The 23,676-nt window shown below is 39.8% G+C and overlaps 1 protein-coding gene across 4 annotated transcripts in view; it reads left to right on the plus strand.

Moving 5' to 3' along the window:
• Nucleotides 1-23,676, plus strand: part of sh2b3 (SH2B adaptor protein 3) — a 67,236-nt gene that overhangs the window by 6,235 nt on the left and 37,325 nt on the right. For 2 of the 4 annotated variants that reach the window (XM_040154570.1, XM_040154569.1), the window contains exon 2: nt 14,574-15,815. In XM_040154570.1, the coding sequence (XP_040010504.1) occupies nt 14,604-15,815 (1,212 nt within the window). In that variant the 5' untranslated portion in view covers nt 14,574-14,603. Of the gene's footprint in view, nt 1-11,478; nt 11,511-14,573; nt 15,816-23,676 lie in introns of those variants that run through there. The other 2 variants (XM_040154571.1, XM_040154568.1) reach the window with 2 other exon arrangements.

Consider the following 23,676-nt stretch of genomic DNA (forward strand, 5'->3'; position numbering starts at 1 on the left):
TTAGCGTAACTTTTTTTATTTGCAATTCTGAATAGTTAGGACCATATTATTATTAAGCACTAATGATTATCACAATACAAATTTTGTCCATATCACCCATACTGCTCAGCCCTAAACATCGGTTTTTGGCATGGTAGCAGGAAGTAATGAATGGACAACACCCAGGCAGAAGAAAGGGCATTAAATGACAGGTTGGAATTCCTGTTCATTTGTGATTTTGTGACATTTGACTAAGATTGGAATATAGAAAATTCGCTCAGCCTTACTTTTTCCAGCCCCGATTGAAATGGCATATTTGCTTGATGAAACCTCTAATATAGATCACATTGTGTCACTACTAGCCTCATTCCCTTTTAGTTCCCCCCCCTCACACATCACATCCATGCAGCCAAAGCCAAAATGTAACTTCTCTTTTTAGCTTTTGCCTCTCATTATTTCTCAGGGAGCCCTGTATTTTAGTATTTCCTGGACATGCTAGAGTCTGTCTTTGCAGGATAATGATAGACTGCAGACTACACGTTTTGTATTAGTTGGTGGTAGGATGCCGGACATCTGGAATGATGCTTGTTAGTGAGAATTTTACTAGGTTACTGGGACTTACTGGATACATACAGGTAGGTTCATAAGTATGTAGCTGCCTTCAGTTGTGGGTCTTTCTTCCCTCAGTTTAGTCTTCAGTAAGTGAAAAGCATGCTTAGTTGGGTTTAGGTCACGTGACTGACTTGGACATTGAAGAATATTCAATTTCTTTGCGTTAGAAGCTCTTGTGTTGCTTACACAGTATGTTTTGGGTCATTATCCATCTATACTGGGACGCTCCGTCCTATCAGTTTTGCAGCATTTGGCTGAATCTGAGCAGATAGTATAGCCCTATACACTGCAGAATTCATCCTGCTACTTCTATCAGCAGTCATATTGTCAATAAACACCAGTGACCCAGTTCCATTGGCAGCCATACATGGCCATGCCATTACACTGCCTCCACCATGTTTGTTATATGCTTTGGATCGTGAGCTGTTCCTTCCCTTCTCCATACTCTTCTCTCCCCATCATTCTGGGACAAGTTAATCTTGGTTTCATCTGTCCAGAGATTATTGTTCCAGAACTGGGCTGGGTTTTTTAAAAGTTTTCTAATCTGGCCTTTCTGTTACCAGTGAGTGTTACCAGTGGTTTGCACCTTGTGGTAAACCCTCTGTATTTACGTTCATGAAGGCATCTCTTTATTTTAGACTTCGACAATGATACGCCAACCTCCTCCAGAGTGTTTTTGACCTCTCTAGATGCTGTGAGGGGTTTTTCTTCACCAAGGAAAGAATTCTGTGATCATCCACTTCTGTGGTCTTCCCTGGTCTTTTGGTGTTGCAGAGCTCTCCAGTGCATTCCTTCTTTTTAAGAATGTACCAAACTGTTGATTTGGCCACTCCTAAAGTTTCTGCCAACTGTCTAATGGGTTTGTTTTGTTTTTTCAGCCTAATGATGGACTCCTTCATTTGCATCGACACCTCTTTGGACCTCATATTGAGACTTCCCATGAACAGCTTCTGAATGCAAATTCAAAACTTGGAATCAACTCCAGACCTTTTTATCTGCTTAATTTGTTATGAAATTATGAATGAACGGGCCTCACCTGGCCATGAAACTGATTATCCGTTTGCCGTCCAATTACTTTTGAGCCTCTGAAACTGAGGGACTATGTATAAAAATGGCTTTAATTCCTAAATGTTAATGCAATACTTAACTTAATGTTTGACTTAAAGCTGAAAGTCGACACTTCAATCACATCTTGATGGCTTTTTTTCAGATTCATTGTGGTGGTGTACAGAGGCAAAATTACAAAAGTTGTGTCATTGTCTAAATACGTATGTACGTAACTGTAGGATGGTTTACATATTTATATATTTGTGTTGCATGTTTACATATTTGATGCTTATAATCCCTGCTATAGTTGTGCAATTTCCTTCATATCATCATAGACCCAGCGTTTTTGTTTTACTACTTTCCCAACGTGCCTCCCTCTCTCTGTTCCCAGACCACAGGAAATGGCCAGAAAGCGGCAGGGCTTTATTTCTGTGCGTCTTAAGAATAGCAGCATTGTGTTGTGTTGGAGCCTACATTGTTGTGGGAATGTAGGGCCGAGCTAGAGAATACTCTAACGGAAACAAAAACCCTACAGTATGTACCCAATAGTATTTTGCCTACACACATTAGAAAAACCCTATATGCAACACCAAAGATAAGTCTTCTCGAGTTCACAGCTGTTACTGCCTCATGTTTTCCTTTTTTCAAAAGATAGTTGCAGTTTCAAGATGCAGACCTTTGAAAATAAAATGTAGGTGTAGTATATAGTTTTCCTAAAGCCTCTCTGAATAAGAGCTGCAGCTACACTAAATGCCAAACGTGATGAATTAAGGGTTGTTCTCACCCTATACCTTTTTTTTTTTTTTCTTTTTAAATAATGTGTTATAGAAAATATTTCATGCTGATTCTTCTCATGAAACAAGAGGAGGCTTTACACAAATTGCTATTTCCATGTCTTTGTGATACCTATGTATTCAGAACAAAAATTTTATTCTTTACTGATGGTTTATATTTGAAATAGACTCTAGCTGTGCTTAGTTGCGATGTAGCTGCAGGCTCCTCCTCTCTTGTTTTACCCTGAACCAGCTGATGCTTTCCTCAGGCTATGGGAAGTTAAGGCCGAGGTTATCTCGTGTTTCAGCCCTGCTTCCTCCTTTACAATATGTTCTTCAATTATGTAAGCTGTGTGTGTCTCGCTTTCTGCTCTGTTTATTATCAAAGCTCTTTCACATCTCACTTCACACAAACGGGAACAGAGATCTTTTTTCTTGTTTTTTGTTATGTTTCAGCCTTATGCTAAAATTCTTTAACTTCATCTCTTCCCTCACCAATCTTCACTCAATACCCCATAATGACAAAGTGAAAACAGAATTTTAGAAATGTTTGAAGATTTATTCAAAATTAAAAACTGAAAGAAAGTATCCAGGCCGCTCTAAGCTGTATGTTATCAAAAGGATGCAACATTAACAAAATGTGAAAAAAGTGAAGGGGTCTGAATGTTTTCTGAATTCACTGTATGCGTGAGTGTGACAAGCTGCTATGTATCATAGAAAACTGGCATAACCTGACAACAGCTACATGCAGCTAAAGGTGTTTTTTTTCATTGCCTGATTGATCAGCTGCATAAAATAAGACTGTGTGAAAAACGATCTGCAGTTGCAGGAATGGGATTGACTGAGTCTTTGTTCCTGTTTGTGTGAAGGGAGATGTGAAAGAGCTTTGATAATAAACAGAGCAGACCAGTCTGAGTACTATCTGAATGCATTGTATAACATGAAGTGAAAGGGATGAAAAAAGGTCACACAGTGTCAGTTCATGTTAACTGGTGTGTTTTCTAACAGTGGAGCAGTCTGTTTTGCCTGTCACAACAATATTGAATGGTTACTATATTGTTGGGAATTCCTGACCTTTTTCTTCTGATAACAGTCTTGCAAAATAGTTGCTTGTGGGCTTTTCTTCATGTATATCCCTTTTCTGTTTTGTTTAAATTTGGTTTGAGGTTGTGTAAAGCAAAGAATGGGGAAAGAGCTGCATACATTTTTTAATAGTCACCACAATCATGATGTTGGCTTCCAATGTCAATCAAACTTTGCTGCAACATTTACCAGTTTTAAGGATGTCTACACTTGACGCATGTTTTTAATGTCCTACTTTTATTAGCATAACTATCTTGTAGAGCTATAATGATTAGCTGATTAATAAATGAGTAGATCTACAAGAAATTAATTGGCAACTATTTTGATTATCAATTCATCATCTTAGTCATTTTTTAAGCAATAATGTCAAACACTAAATGTCATTATTTAAAATTTTTCTTTTTCATACATGCTAGTTAAACTGAATATCTTTGAGTTTTGGACATGTGAAGACATCACTTTGGACTGTGGAAATTATAAAGGACATTTTCTAATATTTTCTGACATTTTACAGACTAAACAATGAATAGAGAAAATAATTGAGATTAATCGATATCAAAAATCATTATTGGTTGCAGCCTTAGTACAGTGTAAAATAACGTCAGTGCAGTAGTATTACTTTTTTACACAAGATGGATTAACAATTGTAATAAGTAATTGTGATCTCAATATTGATTATCATATTGGCTGTATAGAAATTACAAGCATTATAGTTATTGTACTAAATTTTCTTTTACTGAAGTAGAATTTTGATGAAGTATTTCACTCAAATAGTTTTGGAAGACATCAAAGACGTCCTCTGCAGGTCAAGGCAGACCACACATGATCAGCAGCAGAATTGTTTTTGCTGGTGTGAGCCATTGTTTTACTACGGGGAAAGCGTTGTATGTTTAACCTCACCTTGGTCTTTGCATGAAGCTCAGATATTACGTCTCGCCACTGCTCTCAAAGTACAGTCAGTTTCACATTTGACCCTGACTGGCAACAACCTTTAGAAGTGCAACCACTGAGATGACTGAGCTCAGTCTCTGGGTTTCTAGGAGTTCCCTAAATGATGGGTTATGTCCCGGATTATTTCTTGGCTGGGACTGATAAAATCCTGGCGTCTCTACTGGTTTCTTGGCTTGGTGAAGAAATAGTTCAAGTAGGCACATAACCTGCCATAACACTGTGAATTGTCATTTTTACATTTCACGTTTTTGTTCAGATTAAACAAATGAGATAGAAAGTGTTAATTAATGATCTCAAAAGGGCCGGTAGGCAGATGTTTTTAGCTTTGGCCAGAGCTAGACAAGCTTTATTCCCTGTTTCTAGTCATTATGCTAAGCTAAAGTAACAAACTGCTGGCTGCGGCTATTTACCTTACACACATGAGTGTGGTTTTCGATTGATTGCCATTTAACTCTCCGTGAGCAAGTGAATAATCATATTTCCCGAAATGTTAAACTATTCCTTTAGATCTCCTTTACTTTGCAAGGCAGTGTTTTTATAAAGTTAGTGTGACCACTACTTATGTAGACATCGCTGCTATCTGCTATTTCAAGAAATATTTCAAGCTTTACAGCAACCCCCCCCCCCCTCCTTTTTGTTGTTGTAAAATCATACAACAGAATCGTTGCAATAGCGGATGTAATTTTTGTTAGGAATCGTCTTCAGTCTGTCTGCTCCATATAGGTATTTTCAGCATACAGCAAGAGGTATTGTTTGAAAGACTGCATATATAATAATATTGTCCTTTTTATTTACTTGTAGCTTCCAGTACAAGTAATTTTTTGTAACATTTACACAGTATTTTAAGTAACAGCTCTTGTACTTGAGAGTAATTCTCTTTCCACCCCTGACATAAGGGTGCATTTTGGTATGCTCTGTGTGCTTTTGTGTGTGTGTGTGTGTGTGTGTGTGTGTGTGTGTGTGTGTGTGTGTGTGTGTGTTAGTGTGTGTGTGTTAGTGTGTTAGTGTGTACAATTTTGTTGCATGTGTGCGCTGGTCGCTGCTTGCCAGGGCAGGGCAGGGCTTCCTGTTGCTGTGATTGCTGCCCAGGCAGAGCAGAAAGCCTTTAGTCTCTGTTCATCTGCCACCTGGACCTTCACCCGCAAACCTGGCGCCTTCTCCTCTCGCCTTTCTCCCGCTCTGTTTCTCTTGCTTCCTGCCTGCCCTCTCATTATCCCCTCATCTCTGTTCCTCTCTGTCCTTGTGACTCTTGTTTCTCTGTCTCCTCCTCTTCCTTTTCTTGTTTGATTCCCGAACTCCTTTCTGCCTCCTCCCTCCTCGCTGTCTCTTTTAAATACCCCCCCAACCTCCCACGCTCGCACAATCACTTACTCTCTCCCGCCTTTGTGAATGTGTCCCTAGCTCTGTGATTCATTCTGTGATTCAGATAATTAAAATCAAAGGTGGTAACAAAATCTGTTTTTCATCTGAGACCTTGTGATGCACATGTGGCCACATTTTTTTCTAATTTATTAATTTTTTCCACTTCAGTTTTTACGGGAAAAACTGGAGTGTTTGATGTCTCAGAGAGCTTTGATGCCATGCAGACTAATTGAGTCGCAAGCAGTAGATTGGATCCGGCTGATCTCGGTAATAAGGCCATGGCTATATAAAGGTCAGAAGGATGTGGCTTGCTGTAAATTGCATTTTATATAATGAGTGTGACAATTAGGAGAACATCCTATTTCTATGGTAATGAACAGCCAAACAGCACATGGAGGTGTACATGTGCGCACATACATCTGTCTCTCTGTGCGTGTTAGAGCTAAAAAAAAAAAAAGAGCACAACTTGTCAGCTAACAGTGAGATGTGCATGCATGTTTAAGTATGACTGTAAATACATGGAGGTAGTATTTGGTCTATAAAACCTTAGATAGCAAGGAAAAATACACAACATCCTGGAGCCCAAGGTGACATCTTCATATTGTTTTTTTGTCCACCTAACAGTAAAAAAGGAGTTTAGTTCCACTTCTGGTGTCTGGAGCGACAAAGTTATGAGGGAAGGTAAGGGCTGTGCTGATATTCATTTTCTTTTTAATCCATTCAGATCATAAAATGATTTATCAAATAAATCAGATCCCAGTGTGGACCTACATTTTGAATTGATTGAGTTGCAGGAGGGACAACCTCCCTAACATCCACAGTGGGACTGCACCAGGGCTGTATCTAATCTGTCTTTTAAGTATTGATCAATCTGCTGATTAGGTCCTTGAATAATCGCAAGAAAATTGTGAAACACAGTGACAAGAGATAAAGTTTACTACACTGTAAGACAAGAAAGAAAAGCAAAATCTCACATTGGAGAAGCTACCGCAATCAAATGTTTGGCATTTTAGCTAAAATTTCACTTTAATGATTGATAATCAAAGTAGTTGCTGAATAGTTTTTTCGGTGTTGACTTATAAGTTAGTCAACTAATTATTTGAGACCACCATTGTTAATAATTCTCCCTTACACAAACATAGATATAGCCCTTAAAACTCAGTCATCTTAAATGGATTGATAACTTTGAAAATGACAGTGATGCACATTACAAGAAATTAATCAAGCTGTTAAAACCTAATTATCTGGTGGGGGGAAAAAAAAAAAGATTGATCAGCTTTGTATTACTTGATTTCCATTTATTTCCATCCTAGTCCGTTTTTTTTTACAACCAGCCATCTAGTGGACATTAAAAGTACTGCATCCCAAGCCACTTTTGCACTGGGCTTAGTTATGCAGCCATGGCAGCTGCCGCCTGCTATGAATACATCACCTGAAAGCTCAGAGACCTCTTTTGTGCCTGTCCGTTGCATTAAAGGAGCTGTTCCCAACCGGGGACAGCAGGGAGCACACAGTGGTGTGTGAGAGCTGATACCAAGCTCGCGAGATATAAATAGGACCTCCCTGCAACAGGACTTCCACCAGCAGCACTGATAATTCTCTACATGCTGTATAAAGGTCAGTTTGTACTTCTGCGCCTATCGACGCCGTTGGTACATCATAGCCGCATTCCCTACGCCATAGCCTACACTGTAGCCTGCACTTCCCTAGAAATGTATCTACATGTTGCAACGACACAGAGCACAACAACTGTGATTGTACTGCTGATCCATGACTATCAGTGGCCAGACAAGCACAGCAAACTCACCCTCCTTCTACCTCAGTCAGTTCAATGGTTGTACACACTATGTCCTCCAACGTCTTCTCTCTTTTCTGCGTAGCAGCAATTTCAGTAAAACTAATTGTTGTTCAGCATTCATTATCTCTAACATGATCCACTCAGTTTCAGTCACCATTGTTTGAAGTACACACACAGTGACATAGAAACCCCACTGCCAACTATGGTTTTAGTGGTGTAATTGCATAGTGATGCAGACACACCAGCTGGCAAGTATAAATTCTCACAATGTGTAGGCAGCTTTAGGCTACGATGTAGGCTCTGCGTTGATCCTACGCAGAAGTAAAATCAGGCTTAACCCTGAATCATTGTTTGTCTTTGTAGATTTTAATTTTTTGGTTGGGCACAGAAGTGAATGTTATCTCTCTCTTTTTTTTTTCTTTTTTTTTTTAATCTCAAAGCTTTAGCGGTAATGTTTGTGTTGGCATTATGGTCTGAGGCGTAAGCTTGGTAGTGTGTACTGAAGGCAATGCTGGTTTCATGACTATGTTTTGGCTCTGTTCCTAATAGGCCACAACCAGGATACTGTTTACTGGCCACCATGGGCATACTGCTAGCTCTTCCATTTTGGTGTCTGGGCATTTAGCGGGAATGACATCCCACAGCATCGCACCTTCATCTCATTCAACGTTGTGTTGTGGTAAAAATCCACTCAACACGAGCTGACACAAGTCATGAAGTAACTCATGCTCACCGGTTTTATTCACGTGTCTTTTCACACATCCTGTTTCCTTCCTGCTTGATTGAAATCAGTTGTAGCCTGTCTGCAGTAAAAAGAGACTTTAGTTTCATTTTTGGTGTTGGGAGCAACAGAGTTATGAGGGAAGGAAGGAGTCGTGCTAATCATTTTTGTTGTCTTTTATCCTGATTTGGTATAGGGATAATATTCTTTTTCTCTTTTTAACCATTTTAGTTCTTAAAATTGATTCTTTAAACAACTCAGGTCACTCAGATGGAGTATACTTAGGGAGGAGATTGGTGTCTTGAATAATCATTAGAAAATTGTCTTAAATGCTCACCACACGTTCCCAGAGCCCAACATTGCATCTTCCCATTGATTTTATAGCTGACCTATGCAAATGTATTCAGTTTACGATGAGAGTAAAAATAAACAAGCTGCAAAACCTCAAATTTTAGAAGCAGAAGGCACAGAATGTTTGGAGTTTTTGCTTGAAAAATGACTATAGCAATTAATCGATTGTCAAAATAATTTGACTAATTGTTTCATATTGCCACTTGGTAGACCTCACAATGAATGGCAGTGGTTCAGATAAAGAAACCGTGCTATATTTCTTTCAATGTCAGTCAGTCACATGCTGCGTTCCTGGCAGACTATTTTTTCTAGCACCTGTCTGACATGTGCATCTGCCCAATAAAGGCAACAAATGACTACAAGTGCTATAGATGTTGCTGTCTATTACTGACTGCTTTTTTTTTCTTTTTTTTTTTAATCTCAAAGCTTTAGCGGTAATGTTTGTGTTGGCATTATGGTCTGAGGCGTAAGCTTGGTAGTGTGTACTGAAGGCAATGCTGGTTTCATGACTATGTTTTGGCTCTGTTCCTAATAGGCCACAACCAGGATACTGTTTACTGGCCACCATGGGCATACTGCTAGCTCTTCCATTTTGGTGTCTGGGCATTTAGCGGGAATGACATCCCACAGCATCGCACCTTCATCTCATTCAACGTTGTGTTGTGGTAAAAATCCACTCAACACGAGCTGACACAAGTCATGAAGTAACTCATGCTCACCGGTTTTATTCACGTGTCTTTTCACACATCCTGTTTCCTTCCTGCTTGATTGAAATCAGTTGTAGCCTGTCTGCAGTAAAAAGAGACTTTAGTTTCATTTTTGGTGTTGGGAGCAACAGAGTTATGAGGGAAGGAAGGAGTCGTGCTAATCATTTTTGTTGTCTTTTATCCTGATTTGGTATAGGGATAATATTCTTTTTCTCTTTTTAACCATTTTAGTTCTTAAAATTGATTCTTTAAACAACTCAGGTCACTCAGATGGAGTATACTTAGGGAGGAGATTGGTGTCTTGAATAATCATTAGAAAATTGTCTTAAATGCTCACCACACGTTCCCAGAGCCCAACATTGCATCTTCCCATTGATTTTATAGCTGACCTATGCAAATGTATTCAGTTTACGATGAGAGTAAAAATAAACAAGCTGCAAAACCTCAAATTTTAGAAGCAGAAGGCACAGAATGTTTGGAGTTTTTGCTTGAAAAATGACTATAGCAATTAATCGATTGTCAAAATAATTTGACTAATTGTTTCATATTGCCACTTGGTAGACCTCACAATGAATGGCAGTGGTTCAGATAAAGAAACCGTGCTATATTTCTTTCAATGTCAGTCAGTCACATGCTGCGTTCCTGGCAGACTATTTTTTTCTAGCACCTGTCTGACATGTGCATCTGCCCAATAAAGGCAACAAATGACTACAAGTGCTATAGATGTTGCTGTCTATTACTGACTGCTTTTTTCTTTTTTTTTTTTTAAGCAACAGCAGTTGAGTTGCAGCAATAATAGCTTTACAGTCATAGGTGAGACATACAGACAGCAGCCTTCGCATGGTTAAACCTGCAAACAAATGTCGACATCAGCCACTTGTCCACAGTTGCTCAGGACAGCAGTTTCTCAGGCTGATTGTGGTGTCGATGATGCAGGAAAAAGCTGTGCCAGATTACTATAAAGCATGTGAGAGACACAAAGAAAGCAATCTGTGTGTGTGTGTGTGTGTGTGTGTGTGTGTGTGTGTGTGTGTGTGTGGGAGTGTCAGTGAAGAATGTGGGCATTGTAGAGGAAGACGAGGGGGAGGAGGGAGTGATGAGTAAGGTGAGGAAGAAGGAAAGAAAGGAGGGAATTCAGGAACTTTGACTCTACTGCGCAGGAGTGTTTTCCAGTTGACTTGTAGAGTGTTTAAATTGGCCTCTTTTTATTTTTTTTCAGTCATCCTGCTGAATGCTGTCTAGCAAACCAATAATACGATAACAAAACACCAAATTGAGGTTAAAGATTCTGTATAAGAACAGAGAAGGGAGAAACCAAACTGTATCACTCTTTTTGTTTTCCCCTCACAACTTGAGTGTGGCTCTGTTAGGCCCTTATTCAAGGTAAAAGTAAAGGAAGCATGAATCCAAACACATCTGGAGATCCTCATACCAGAGGACAGAGAGGATGAAAAGAAAGGGAAAACCATGGGAACAGAGACGGCCAAGCCCCCATAGGGATACATCAAGAGGAAGTGTGTGTCTGTGTGTATGTGTCTGTGTGTATGTTCTGTAGTCAGTCAGTGCTGAGTCATTGCTGGGCTGGCCAGGCAGATAGAAACAGGCTTCTGGGGGGGCCAGCTGCAGGGGCACAAGGGGGCATGCACTGAGCATGCTCTGCAGAGTACAGGAAGGGAATTAGTTGTTGTGACAGGACACATCCAGGAACTTTAGTGACGCAATATTTCACGATGCCAAGTTTTCACTCCCTCATTGACGTACGTGTCCCCTGCCATGTTCGATGATACCAATTAAAAAATTACCGGCTTGTTGCATGACAACGTCTCGAGAATTCAAAGCTTTTCTTCTCCGAACATCGTCGTTTAGGACACAGAGAGGGAAAGAGATGTTAGTCGAGAGATAACAAGACGTGTTGCTCCATGTTTGGCCCGACCACAGTGCCCCCCCCCCCCTTTTTTTTTTCTATTTCTTGTGGTTTTCTGTGATCTGTTGGACCACAGTCTGTGACTCCCCCCACACCAACCCACACACACCCGTGTGTGCACACACACACACACACACACACACACACACTCATACTTCCTGTATTTAGAGTAGACCCTTCTCTGCTGCACTGGAGGAAGATGGTATGTACTGTAGGCAGATGTTGTAGTTTGAGAATGATAAACCCTTGTTAATACGACTGTAGCTGAAGTCTGAGTGTGAGTGTATTCAACTGTTGTTCAGCTGCTCATTTATGGGAAGCAGGTGTACAGCAGTACATAGAAATGAGCTGCAGTTCTTATATATATACTTGAAATAGTCAACCATTATCATCCTATGCAACAAATGTAACTGCAATTTCCTATCATGCTATAGTTTATAATCGGATGAAGTTACTGTATATCTCTAAATCTCTAGATACACATATAAAGGTCATTGTTTTGCTACACAGTAGTGTGACGGTCTAGCAACTCTGCGGGTGATTATACAACATTGTATCATCCATGGGCTGTCTGCATAAACCAAGAAGCTCCACTCTTGCATCAGCTAAGGTTTTTTGCGGTTCTTTGAAAATGTGTCCGTCCTTCTCCTAATCTTCTATAACTATGGGTTGACTGTAATCATGGATCAGCGGTGTATATACACATCAGGGAATGGTAAAAGGGTGTTTTGAAGAGATGAAGCAAAGGGTAGGGCTCTATTGAATACTTAGGAATACCGCGTGTTTCCTCTTTTCTGTGGAACTGTGTGGTTAATTCTGAAACGACTCACCTATTTCTGTCTAATTAGGGTTTGGCTCTTATTGAATACTCAGGATTGCTTCCTGTTTCCTCTTTTCTGTGGAACTATATTGTTAACTCTGAAACCCCTCACTTATTTCTCTCTAATTATGAAAATGGCAGCTGGCTAACCAGAGTGGATAGGTAAGAGTGTGTGCACTGTAGAAGAACAGAGCTATTGGATGTTGTTGACTTTCATTGTTGAAAGAAGTATTCAGATCCTCTACTTGTGTAAAAGTACCAATACAGAAATGTAAAAATACTCCATTACAAGTAAAAGTCCTGCATGAAAAATCCTACTTAAATAACTACATACATATTAGCAGCACAATGTAGTTAAGATATTAAAGTAAAAGCACTGGTTTGGTCCCACTGACTGATATATTGTTATATATGACATCATTATATTATTAATGCTAAAGCATCAGTGTGTAAGCAGCATATTACTGTTGTAGATTCCTGGAGTTGGAGCTAGTTTGAACTACTTTATACACAGTTTTATATCCAGAGACACCAGATAAATCCGAGCGGCCGGGAGATGATTAATGGGATAGGAAAGAAGCAAAAAAAAAGTTCTGATACAAATTCTGTTTTTCAGTTTTTGGACCTTTTCTCTAATCTTTGAGTTTTTCTTTTTTGAGATATTGGATCATTTGAACATTTATTGAAATGAAACCATGTGAGTCGTTTAGAGGGAAAAAAAATCACCATTTGGTGGAGCTGTTAACAACTCATAGACATCTGAAATATGACCCCGACTACACACTGCTTTTTGTAAGATGTCAGAGGCCAAAAAGGTTGGAAACCACTGGTTTAATCGTTACAGATGTGTTTTATTTTAAAAGCTTGTTATATTATCCATTGTATACAATCTTCTTCTAAAAGTAACTAGTAACTGAAGCTGTCAAATAAATGCAGTGGAGTAAAAAGTAGAATATTTCCCTCTGAAATGTATTGGAGAGGGAGTTTAAAGTAGCATAAAATGGAAATAATCAAGTAAAGTAGAAGTACTTAAAATTTGTACATTTTACAGTACTTGAATAAATGTACTTAGTTACTCTCCACCACCTTTGACTTCTTTCTGCACAGAATGAATAAGGCAATGATGAAGTGGTGCTTCGACACAATTGTTTGATTCTTATAAATTCATAATGATGTACATATTTTTACTAAGAAAGAAAAGCCTACTGAGATAAACCTAACCAGAATACAGTGTATCATTATGTATGAACAGAAGCAGTGAAGTGAATCAAAGCACAGAACAGAGAATAACAAATAGCAGAGACAGACAGCTGTTGGAGGCCAAGCAGTCCAAGGTTAACTGAGCATCACCACTTTAATGTATACAAGGAAAATCTACTTCAAAAACCTGAGAAAAATAGAGTGAGTGTGTGCAGAAGGACCAAACTGCCATTTGGACAGTGAAAAATTCAAAATCATCAAAAACCAATTGTAAGCAGTTATTCCCTTCACTTGTCAGAAATTTAAACAGGCCTGTTCTATCATCAACTGCTGAAAGAGACAAATTAATTGAGTAAATAGGGTGCAGTGTGTCCATGTAATAGCCCTGAAATAATGAAGGCTTCCCCTCCCCGGGTGTAAAAAAAAAAAAGCAGAAGGAACATCGAAACAGGTCACATGTAAACACACAAACACACAGATGGCCGAGCAGGCAGTGTGGTTGATTGAGAAATTTTCTAACCATACTTCCTCAGTCGGGGCCTCATTCAGTGTCTGTCCAAATGACTTATTACTCTTTTCATTCATTTCAAATACTTCAGTCCATATCAGTGCAATTTGGAACTGATTGAGTTATCTTTACTGACTCTACTCCCCCTTGCTGTCCGCATTTTCTTTCTTAATTGTATTCGCCTCGATGGAGTTCCATAGGTTTTCTACATACATGCAGTATACTGTATGCACAAGTGTTTTTGCTCTTGATTCTGTTGACCTTTTGTCTTTCAAATTGAATGGTTACACATTGGCCTTTGTGTGAACTGTGGCCGTCCTTATCTATTAAGATACTCTATGACTGGTTGATTGCCACAGATTCTTTGCAGGCCCATGTAATCCAATTTGGGCTGTTTAAGATTGAGTGCAGATAAAATCAGACTTTTGGCTGTTCTTTCTCAATGTTTGAAGCGTTTCAAATTTTCAAGTAGTTTAAAGAATTGCTAATGTTTTGCCAGTTCCATCTTTAGTGCACAAGCTCTTGCTCAACACATCATGTTATCTTGATTTGACTCTAATTACATTTCCATATCTCTCCTTTGTTTTTCCCTAAATCATCTTTTTTTCTTTTCTAAACCATCCATCCTTCCTCTCTTGTCTTTACATCAACTCCTTGACCGCCCACCTCTTCTCCAACCATCCATTTCTCTTTTCCTCTTTGTTTTACTGTATCTTTCAACCTTCTTTCTCTCTCAGCAGTGACTCTCAGCCGGTCTGGTTACTGCAATGAATGGTAACACTGTCCATCCAGCCAACACCACCACCACAACAGCAGGAGGAGGCCCTGGCGTGGCAGCACCCCCGAGAGGCTGGACGGAGTTCTGTGAGCTGCACGCCATCGCCACAGCCCGGCAGCTGGCCGGACACTACCGGAGCTTCGCCAGAGAGTGGCCACAACATGACATACTCCCACCAGAGACCTTTTCCAAGCAATTCACCGACCTCTTCCAGAAGCACTTCTGCTGCGAGGTCGACAAAGATGGCGCTCTGCTCAGCCAGAACACATGCTCTACCGCTACCGGTAGTGCTTCCTCCACATCTCCAGTGGCCCGTTCCCTTCCATCACAGGCTGTGACTGGTCGATCGCGGATCACATCTTTGTCTGGGGTGCAGGACTATCGCGAGGCGGGCCGGCCAAGTGGAGGAGCTGCTCTGTTTACTTTGGTGCCACCGAAAGTGGAGCCGGTGGTGGTGAGCCGGGAACAGGAGCAGTCGCTGCGATGTGCTGCGGGAAACTCCTTGTCGGGAAACCCGGTGGTGCTCAGAGGGTCGGCGGGGGTATTGGGTGTTGGCAGCGGGTCATTGCTGATCCATAGCCATAGCAACGAGGAGGTCTCTGGCGCCGATCGTCGTCAGGTATCTGAACGGTGCTCATCGGACTCCTCAGCCTCCAACCCTGGACACGCTGATGTCACACACTTCTCTGTCAGTCAGATCCAGCAGACCGTAAGAAGGCTTTTCAAGAAACGGCCCCTCCCCAGCCCTCCATCATCCCAGGACCTGTCTCCTAGCAACCCCAACCCCACCAATAACAACAATCCCCCAAATAATGGTGACAGAGTGGGTGGGATTTCCCCCACAAATGAGGAGGTGACATCCTCCTCCTCTTCTTCCCACTCTTCCTCTTGTCTGAACTCTGAAGCCATCCCCCCAAGCTCTTCACATTGGTCTGTGGCTGGAGTAGCCTCTCACTTCCTGGATCGTTTACGTTGGTTACACAACAGAAGCATGAGGCAGAGGAGGTCAGAGGTGAGCGGCTGCTGTAAGGAGGACCAGCTGAGGTACTTATTGGTGGATGACACTATCTCAGACTCTCAGCCCTGCTGGCAACGCTGCCGCCTGCTGGTCAGGAGGATCAGGGATGCTCAAGGAGGAGGAGGAGGAGGTGGAAGAGGAGGAGGGGAGAGGTACCAGTTGGAGCTCTATGATCCTCCAAAGGTAGAAACACATGGGGCTCATATACACATTTTATATCTGTTATACGCATGGTTTCTTCCTCTCTGACAATCCAGCAGAGTCGGTGCATTGGCTTTTCGTGGTCCTTTTTGGATATTTATTTAAACTCAGGCTTTAACAGAGAAGTTATCAACTTTTTGTTACTTGGAATTGGTGTCTAGAAAGACTCAGGACATCGGTTACAGAGAGGAAGTTGGCTAATTCTTTACGTCCAGTTCAGTGGGCACTGTAGTATAGGTTGCATGCATAAAGTAGATATGCCACTGGTAAATATTCTCATGTGAGTTAGAGTAATATTTACTCCACGTTTAGTTTCGTGTTAATACCTGTGTCTGCAGAGTTTTAGGATTATAGCTTAAGCGATTGATCCAGAAAGCACAGTTTGGGGGTTTTTTTTGCCTCTGCTGAATACAAAAGATGCAAAATTGTAGAGTGAGGAGTAAGTGAAGGGGGCGTCTGTGAAAACAGACAGGCCCCAGTAATAGTTTTCTGATTGTTAACTGTGCGAAATACACGCCTTGACATCACAAATTAAAAGAGTAGTCAAACATTTTCAGAAATGATTTACTTTCTTTCTGAAATTGATACGAGAAGATTCATATCATTCACATCTCAACACACCAATCTTCCATCCTATATCGCATCTATGCTTGAACTGCCAAGTTCTTTTGCCAAGAAACAGTTCCAGGATTTAACTCACCCTAAAACCATAGATTCGTGTTTTTGCATTTCTGTTTATGTACTGATCAAACAAGTGAGAGACGATGTCAGTTAGTGAGCTTTAGAGCTGCTGGCAGGAGCGTGTTTTTTTTTTTTTTTGTGCGTGTGCGTGTGTGTGTGTGGACAAAAAAAGACTAGCTGTTTTCCCCCTCCCCCCTTCCTGTTTTTATACTTAGCAAGTCTAAACAAGTCATGATTCTTGCTCTATATTTGATGCAAAGTCATGAGCGTGCTCATTTAACTCTCAGAAAGACGGGGAATAACTGTTTTTCGAAAAATGTTGAACTGTTTCTTTTAAGGTGTGTCTACAGATGCTACAGGGTTTGACTTGGAGCCTTTAGAGCGCAGTGCTGCATCACGTTTTTGGCTCCAGCTGTGGCTGCAGGACTTACTAAAATTCACTGTTGAAATTAAGCACAGGGTTTAAGCTAGTTCCAATTTAAAGCCACCTCATCACGCTTAAATTCATAAATGTATTATTTGTTTCAGATTTTCTTCAACATTTTATGATTTTCGTCTCATTATTTACATAAATTTTACCTGCAAAAAGCAGATATTCAGCAATACTGCAGTCATATTGCATAATCATTGACAATTTTCTGTGTTACTGTTGTTTTCAGTACAGCAGATGCCCGCTTTCATATGACCATTTCGCAGGATTATGTGTCTGCAGTTCTTGCAAATGTTTTCTGAGCTTCTTCTCAGAACTCACAGCACTGAAGCATGTAACAGCTGGCAGGTTCCTCGGTTTGTTTCATATCTGTGCAAGATTCTGTAGATCTATTTGAGTCATCAATAAGATGGAACACTACGGAAGCCTTTAAAGGGTTTTAATGTCATTTTTCCAGCTTGTGTCACAAACAACAAATCTGGCTAAACACCCTGGTCAGTATCACTAATTAAAAAGTTATTCTTTTCAGCCAAAGCCCAAGAAAAAGTAAGCAAGTTAATCTGTAAAACAGGAATGTTTTACCAATTAAACTACAGTGAATTAAACTAAATATTTAAGAACCAATTGCAACAAAATTCAGTACACCCTTCATTAGTGAGATTGCATTTATTTATTTTTTTAATGTTTGGTGTGTCCGTCCTTACGTTTGACAGATTTGATCCTCCTGGGCATGGCTGATACCTGTCTTTCATAAATCTGTGGAGAGATGTTCTGCCATTCTTCACAGATGATTCTTTTCAGGCTCTTTGCTGGAGGGGTTTTGTTGCTCTACCTTCTGCTTAAATACTTCAAAGTTGTTCTGCTGGATTCAAGTCAGTGGACATACTTGGTCAGGTCATAGTTTTCACATTTTTCCTCTTTAAAAATGCTTGTGTGATTTTCCTCCTAACCACTGCTGCAACTGTGTTTTAGCTTATGTTCAGTAGCCTGCTGATGCTCTTGTACCCTCTCTTCTCTTTATGAAGTCTCACAATCTGGTTTCTTACTTGTTCAGGCAACTCCTTTCCATATGGATCCATGTTTCTTTTATAACATTGTTCATCCAATTACACTTGATTGGAAATCACAGGTGTAATCAAATTTGTTGCAGAGATCACAGGTAAACTGACTTTTGTAGCAGTTGTCACATGTGTACTCAGTTTTGTTGCATTGAAGTTGCACTTGAAGGTGTACGTGTTTTAAGTGTCATCAAACTCAACTGTTTGTTTTAACTATAAGATCAAATACCCTATACTTCAACTCAAAAATAATACAATTATTGCAAGATGGTACCATTTTAAGTCATTTGACATTTCACTGATATTGCACAGGGGTGCTTTCAGTTTTGTTGTATAATGTACATTTTCTGAATTAACACACAAAAAACACAAACACACATAGGCACAAAGTCATTTCATGTTTCTAGCTGTTTTAGTCACAGGGGTTTCCCCCGCCTCATTTTTCAAGTCATCTCTTCTCTGCCTGTTTGTTTTTGTTTTCATGTATGATATTTTGCCGCATCTAAGAAGCTCCTTTTGGTGTACCGTTTGCCACATGACGAAACACGACAAACGCTGTGAAGACATTTAGCTTTGTCTCAGAAAACTGTGTGTTCTATTGGTGGTTTTCATCACATCTTTGCCTCCGGTGATTGATTTGATTTTCAACTGCAGTTAGAATGTTCACTGTGATGTTGAGCAGGCTTTGGTGGTAACCATGATGAAAAAGTGTGATATTACTAGTTTAGTCACAGCTCAGACTTATGAAAACTAATCAGAGCATCACGTGCGTTCTTGCCTTGCATGCAGAGTAGCAGTGTCACTGTTAAAAATCCATTTGTTTCAAATTGATAATCACTGAAGATCACGTAAGAGATAGTTTGTCTTTTAACCTAGTTTAAAGAAGCTTGAGGAAATGGAGTTACTAATCATTTTGGTAAAGATAGATTCAATCTGTTCGTGCTTCACTAATTACTGTCACACATTTATGCGTTGAATTACCTCACAGAATCTGCAACATTCATGTCTTCGTTTACTCTTTGGTGAGTAGGTATGCCTCCTACACTATTTCCTGTTTGTTTGGGGTTTGCTTCAGTCAGTCATAACTTTTCTAGTTATGACTTCACAATTAATACATCGAGTCCACAGCCAGAAAATATTAAATTGTCACACTTAACATATATTTGTTTATTTGAGCAACTTGCATTTTTAAGTTGGGAACAAGAAAAATCAGCTCGTTTGCTTTCCCCTGGCTTTGCTTGACAGCTCAACACAGCACAGCAGGATGTCTTTTTTTTTTTTTTTTTTTCACTAATATGCATGCTCGGCTCCCCACATGAGACCTCATGGCATAAAACCCTGCAATATTTCCAGATGGGGCCAGCTGCAAGGCTGCATGTGCTTGCACACCCAGTCCCCCAAGATCCCCAAACCAGTAATCAGAGTGCCTCAGTTGACTGCTGTCTAGCCTACACTGGAAGCAGAGTTCAGTCTCTTCAGGGTGTGTACAAGTGTGTATTCTGGCACAAACAGAGGTCAATTAAAAAGACTTTGCATGCATGTGTGTGTGTGTATGTGTGCTTGTAGTGTTTTATATTTAGCAGCCCTCAACTCTTAAGCCAGCTGCAGCCCTAACCATGTGCCTTAGGCAATTCAGTTGATGATAGAGCCAGAGCTCTGTGTGTGTGTGTGTGTGTGTTTGTGTGCATGTACTCATGCATGACTGTTTGTTCAGAATGGGAAGGCAGGATCTGCCTGCCTGATTGCAGTGCTGCTTAAGTTAGCCAACTGCATTGCTGCTCAGAGTGCTCTCCCTCTCTCTTGTGCGTGCGTGCATGCGTTTAAACTTGGCGAGACAGAGTTAAGTCCCTGAGAATGGCCTTAAAAGGAAGGAGAGCTCTAGACTAGCAAGCACACATTTTAACATACACAAGAAAAAAGCACAAGCGTTCAAAAGAAGTAATTTAAACATACAAAATTGGAATATGTTGGGGTTGCTGTGTTATATAATGTATTGGTACAGTTTCCTTTTTTTGGATGTCAATTGGGGTTTCACACATCTTTGGATTCTTTCTTTAACTCTGTGTGTCGGGGCGTGAGAATGCATTCCTGCCTGCTGCACTCGTATCTTGACTGCACAGAAAATAATGATCCATGGATAGTACTCGTGTGTATTTTTATTTATATCTTTCTGTGTGTGTCTCATGTGCAAGAGACAACAGTAATATCAGTGAGCTCATTTAGCACAAGAGAGGAAGCTGCATGGAAACTGATAATGTATTTTCGTGAGAAAGCTCCAGTCAAGGCACAGTCGCTAGTTCGTAAGTATTAGCCTGAAAACGCAATAAACCTAATCTCCTGTCAGATTTCATCCAACACATTACATTATCATTGGTTATTTTTATCAGGGTGACTTTAAATATAAAAAAAATGTTGAATGCAACAGTAAACATGGTTTCCTCTGTGACAGATGCAGGCCCCCTCTGGGCAAGCCCTAACAAAGGTCTGTTTTGTCCTGTAATTGTACTTAAAACGGAGGGCAGTTTCACTTCTGTATAATCTAAAGTGTTAGGCCACATTCAGACAGTAAATAGCACATTTAAAAAACACCAAGAAGGTGTATATATTCTATAAGTGGGGCTGTAAAGATGAAATAAGATTCAGTAATTCAGTTTAAGTGATTGATCTAAGGCTTATCAGATGCCAACACACAGTTTATAATACAGTTAAACAGAATCATGTCATCTTTTAAGGTAAATAGCAGAATTACAGTTTTACAAAATCGCCAAAACAATCTATACAAAAATAGTCAGAAATGTGCGCAAATTTGATTGACCAACACATTGCATTGTCAGATGATGTTTCATGCTGTCAGGACAAAAGTTTGGACGTGGAAAGTTTGATGCGGTGTTAATACCAGTCTAAACTCGGCTTGGTCATTCTTAGTTCAGACAGCCTGGAGAGGTGAAAGCATGTCATTCACCTTAAGAATGCACCAAACAACAGCTCTCTACTTTGCAGGGGGACAGAGGTGAAAATACATTGAGGGCAAACCAAGGAAAATCACCAGCAAATGCGACTGTCAAACTGCTTATAACTAATTTTTTTCATCTTTGTAGTCTAGGTTTGCATACAATTCTTGTGTCTACAAATGAACAGTTTTGATCGCGTATGCTTTGTTTGCATACAAAAAGTTGGAAAGATAAGCAGAATATTGACAAACAGCTTGAAGGATTACAGTTTTGGTTTGAATTGAAAACAGACTATGATATAAAAAGCTAAACTTGAAAGAGCTTCCATCTTCGAGGCCATTATCATTTTGCTGCTTCCATATCAGCTGTGAAAGTACAAATACTGTTTACCTATTTCTGTGCTAGTTTAACACTATTTAGTCTTTATAATGGCGCCAAGCTTAAAGCTATTAATGTCTTGCACCAAAAAAGTTAATTGGATATATTAAAGTCATCCTAATTGTTTTTGTTACAAATTGGATGAAAATTATGCCATAATTCTTCACTACAACACTCCACTTGATGTATTTGTGCATATGAAAAATCAATGACAAAGTTTTGTTAATCAGGCATATAAGGTTTTAGGTCAGTATGATGTTGTGCAGATGGAATGACAGAATAACAATCCAATGAGATGTAACACTACTTTTATTGCAGAAGCGAATCTTGTCATGTCAGCTGAAATGAGCAGAAGTCTCGATAATGTCCTCAGTCTTGTCTGAGACTTGAACCTTAAATTCTCCATCTTGTCTCGGTCTCGAGTACCTCGACAAGGACAAACTGACACCGTGACGCATTAACAATTAACAATCCTGACACTGGTTTTGGTATGTTGCTCATTTTATAGTATCTGAATGTGCAGTTTTCCTCAAGTCTTGGAGTTATCTCATAACCTTCCTCAGCATTGACTTTCTCTCAGCCGAGGTAGTTGTTTCTTTAACAGCGAAGCCCTACTTTTCCTTTCATCTGATGTACACTAGTCAAGGTTACAGACAAGGTCAGCGTCTTGCTAGGAAAATCGTGGTGTTCTGTCTTCCAGAGTCCTTTCCCACAGACTGTTGGCAGATATGTTTCCTTAGACCTCCTGTAGACTTCATCTTAATCAGACGCCTCTCATCTCATTTCATCTCATTTCATCCGTGTGTGTGTGTGTGTGTGTTTGCGTGTGTTTGCGTGTGTTTGTTCCAGCTCTTCTAGCCCTAATCTTTCCCACATGGTTTCATTTTCATGCTGGTGTCTACATGTGCCTACGGTATGTATCATGTTGCTCATTGAGTTTGGCCTCCCATGTCTGTATGTGTTTGTCCTCTCTCCATACATTCTCACACACGTTTTTATGTACATTGGCATATATGGTAAAAGCTTCGTCTTCGCCTTTCTGTCCCATAGGGTCATGTGATACGTTATCTTGAGCCTTCAGTCAAAGGAATATAAGATTTCCAGTAATAGGCCTTCTTAAAGCCAAATGTGGAGTTACGCTCGCATTAAACCAACAGAATTTTTACACATTTGAAGTCAAAATGCATTTATGTATACATACTTATGCATTCTTGTATTCACATTTATTTTTGCACATTCTTTTCTTTGCCTCTATGCTGTGTTTTTTCTTTTAGTGCACATTCTGTTTTTTTTTCTCTTTCTCTCTCACTGACAGTAAGAGAGGAGTTTGCAACATCAGTGGAAAATATTTTTCCAACAACCAGACTCTGGTGTCCATCTGTTCTGTGTTACTTGTTTTACTTCAGTTTCTCATATGGCAACATGCAGCGTTAATTTGGCTCTTGTCGCATACCACTACTAAAGCTCTGAACACATGGGCCCCAGTCAGCTGAACCAGAAACAGAATGAAACCGACCAAGAGAGAGACAGAAGACTCAACAGCGGGAGGCATGAGAAAGACAGACTGACAGTTAGGTACACATGCCAGCAAAGACTGGGACAGACAGAGTGAGATCAATGTGTCTGCAGTTTGTTAATTTTTTAAGAGTTTGATTTTGTTGTTTCAACTCGAGGTCTGCATAATTCTTACAAAATCTTCGAGTAATTTTTCCTCGAAGGTTTCCAGGTTTCATACTTTAAATGTGTTTTAGCGGTTCAGGTTAAATTCAGATAAAGTTGGAATGAAATTTTAGGCTCAGATGACCCAAATCAAATCAATCAAAATACATATTTTCTCACATCAAGCCATGCAGATTTTGAAATATCTGCCTTTCTGCTGCTAACCAGGCATAATCAAGGTGAAACGAATTTGATCTGTGCTGCTTGAACCATTGAAAAATTACATTTCAAAAACTCCAAGAGTGTATCTTTTCAGATACAGTGTCCCAGTTCTTGAGGAAAATATGCAGTGGAACAATTTTTCTGGCAGAAAGTCTAGTTGCAGATTATCATGTTATACTACCAATATGCATATTGGGTAATTGCATGCTTATTTAAGATTTTTAATTTTATGGCAACCCTGAGGCCTTTATCAACCAAGCAGTCATAAAGTGGTAGAAAAGCTTTTACTGCAAAATTTCAACCAACCTTGGCAATAAAATTTGGGGGAAGATTCTTGAGTTACAGCTTCTCTAATGTGAGAATATGCTGCGTTTCTTTATCTTCTGTGATGATAAACTGAAATACTTGTGGGTTTTGGACTTTTGCTCAAACAAAACGGCTTTTTGATAAGTTATGTTAGGCTT

This window comes from Xiphias gladius, chromosome 19 (genome assembly GCF_016859285.1).
Source record: "Xiphias gladius isolate SHS-SW01 ecotype Sanya breed wild chromosome 19, ASM1685928v1, whole genome shotgun sequence".
Lineage (NCBI taxonomy): Eukaryota > Metazoa > Chordata > Actinopteri > Istiophoriformes > Xiphiidae > Xiphias > Xiphias gladius.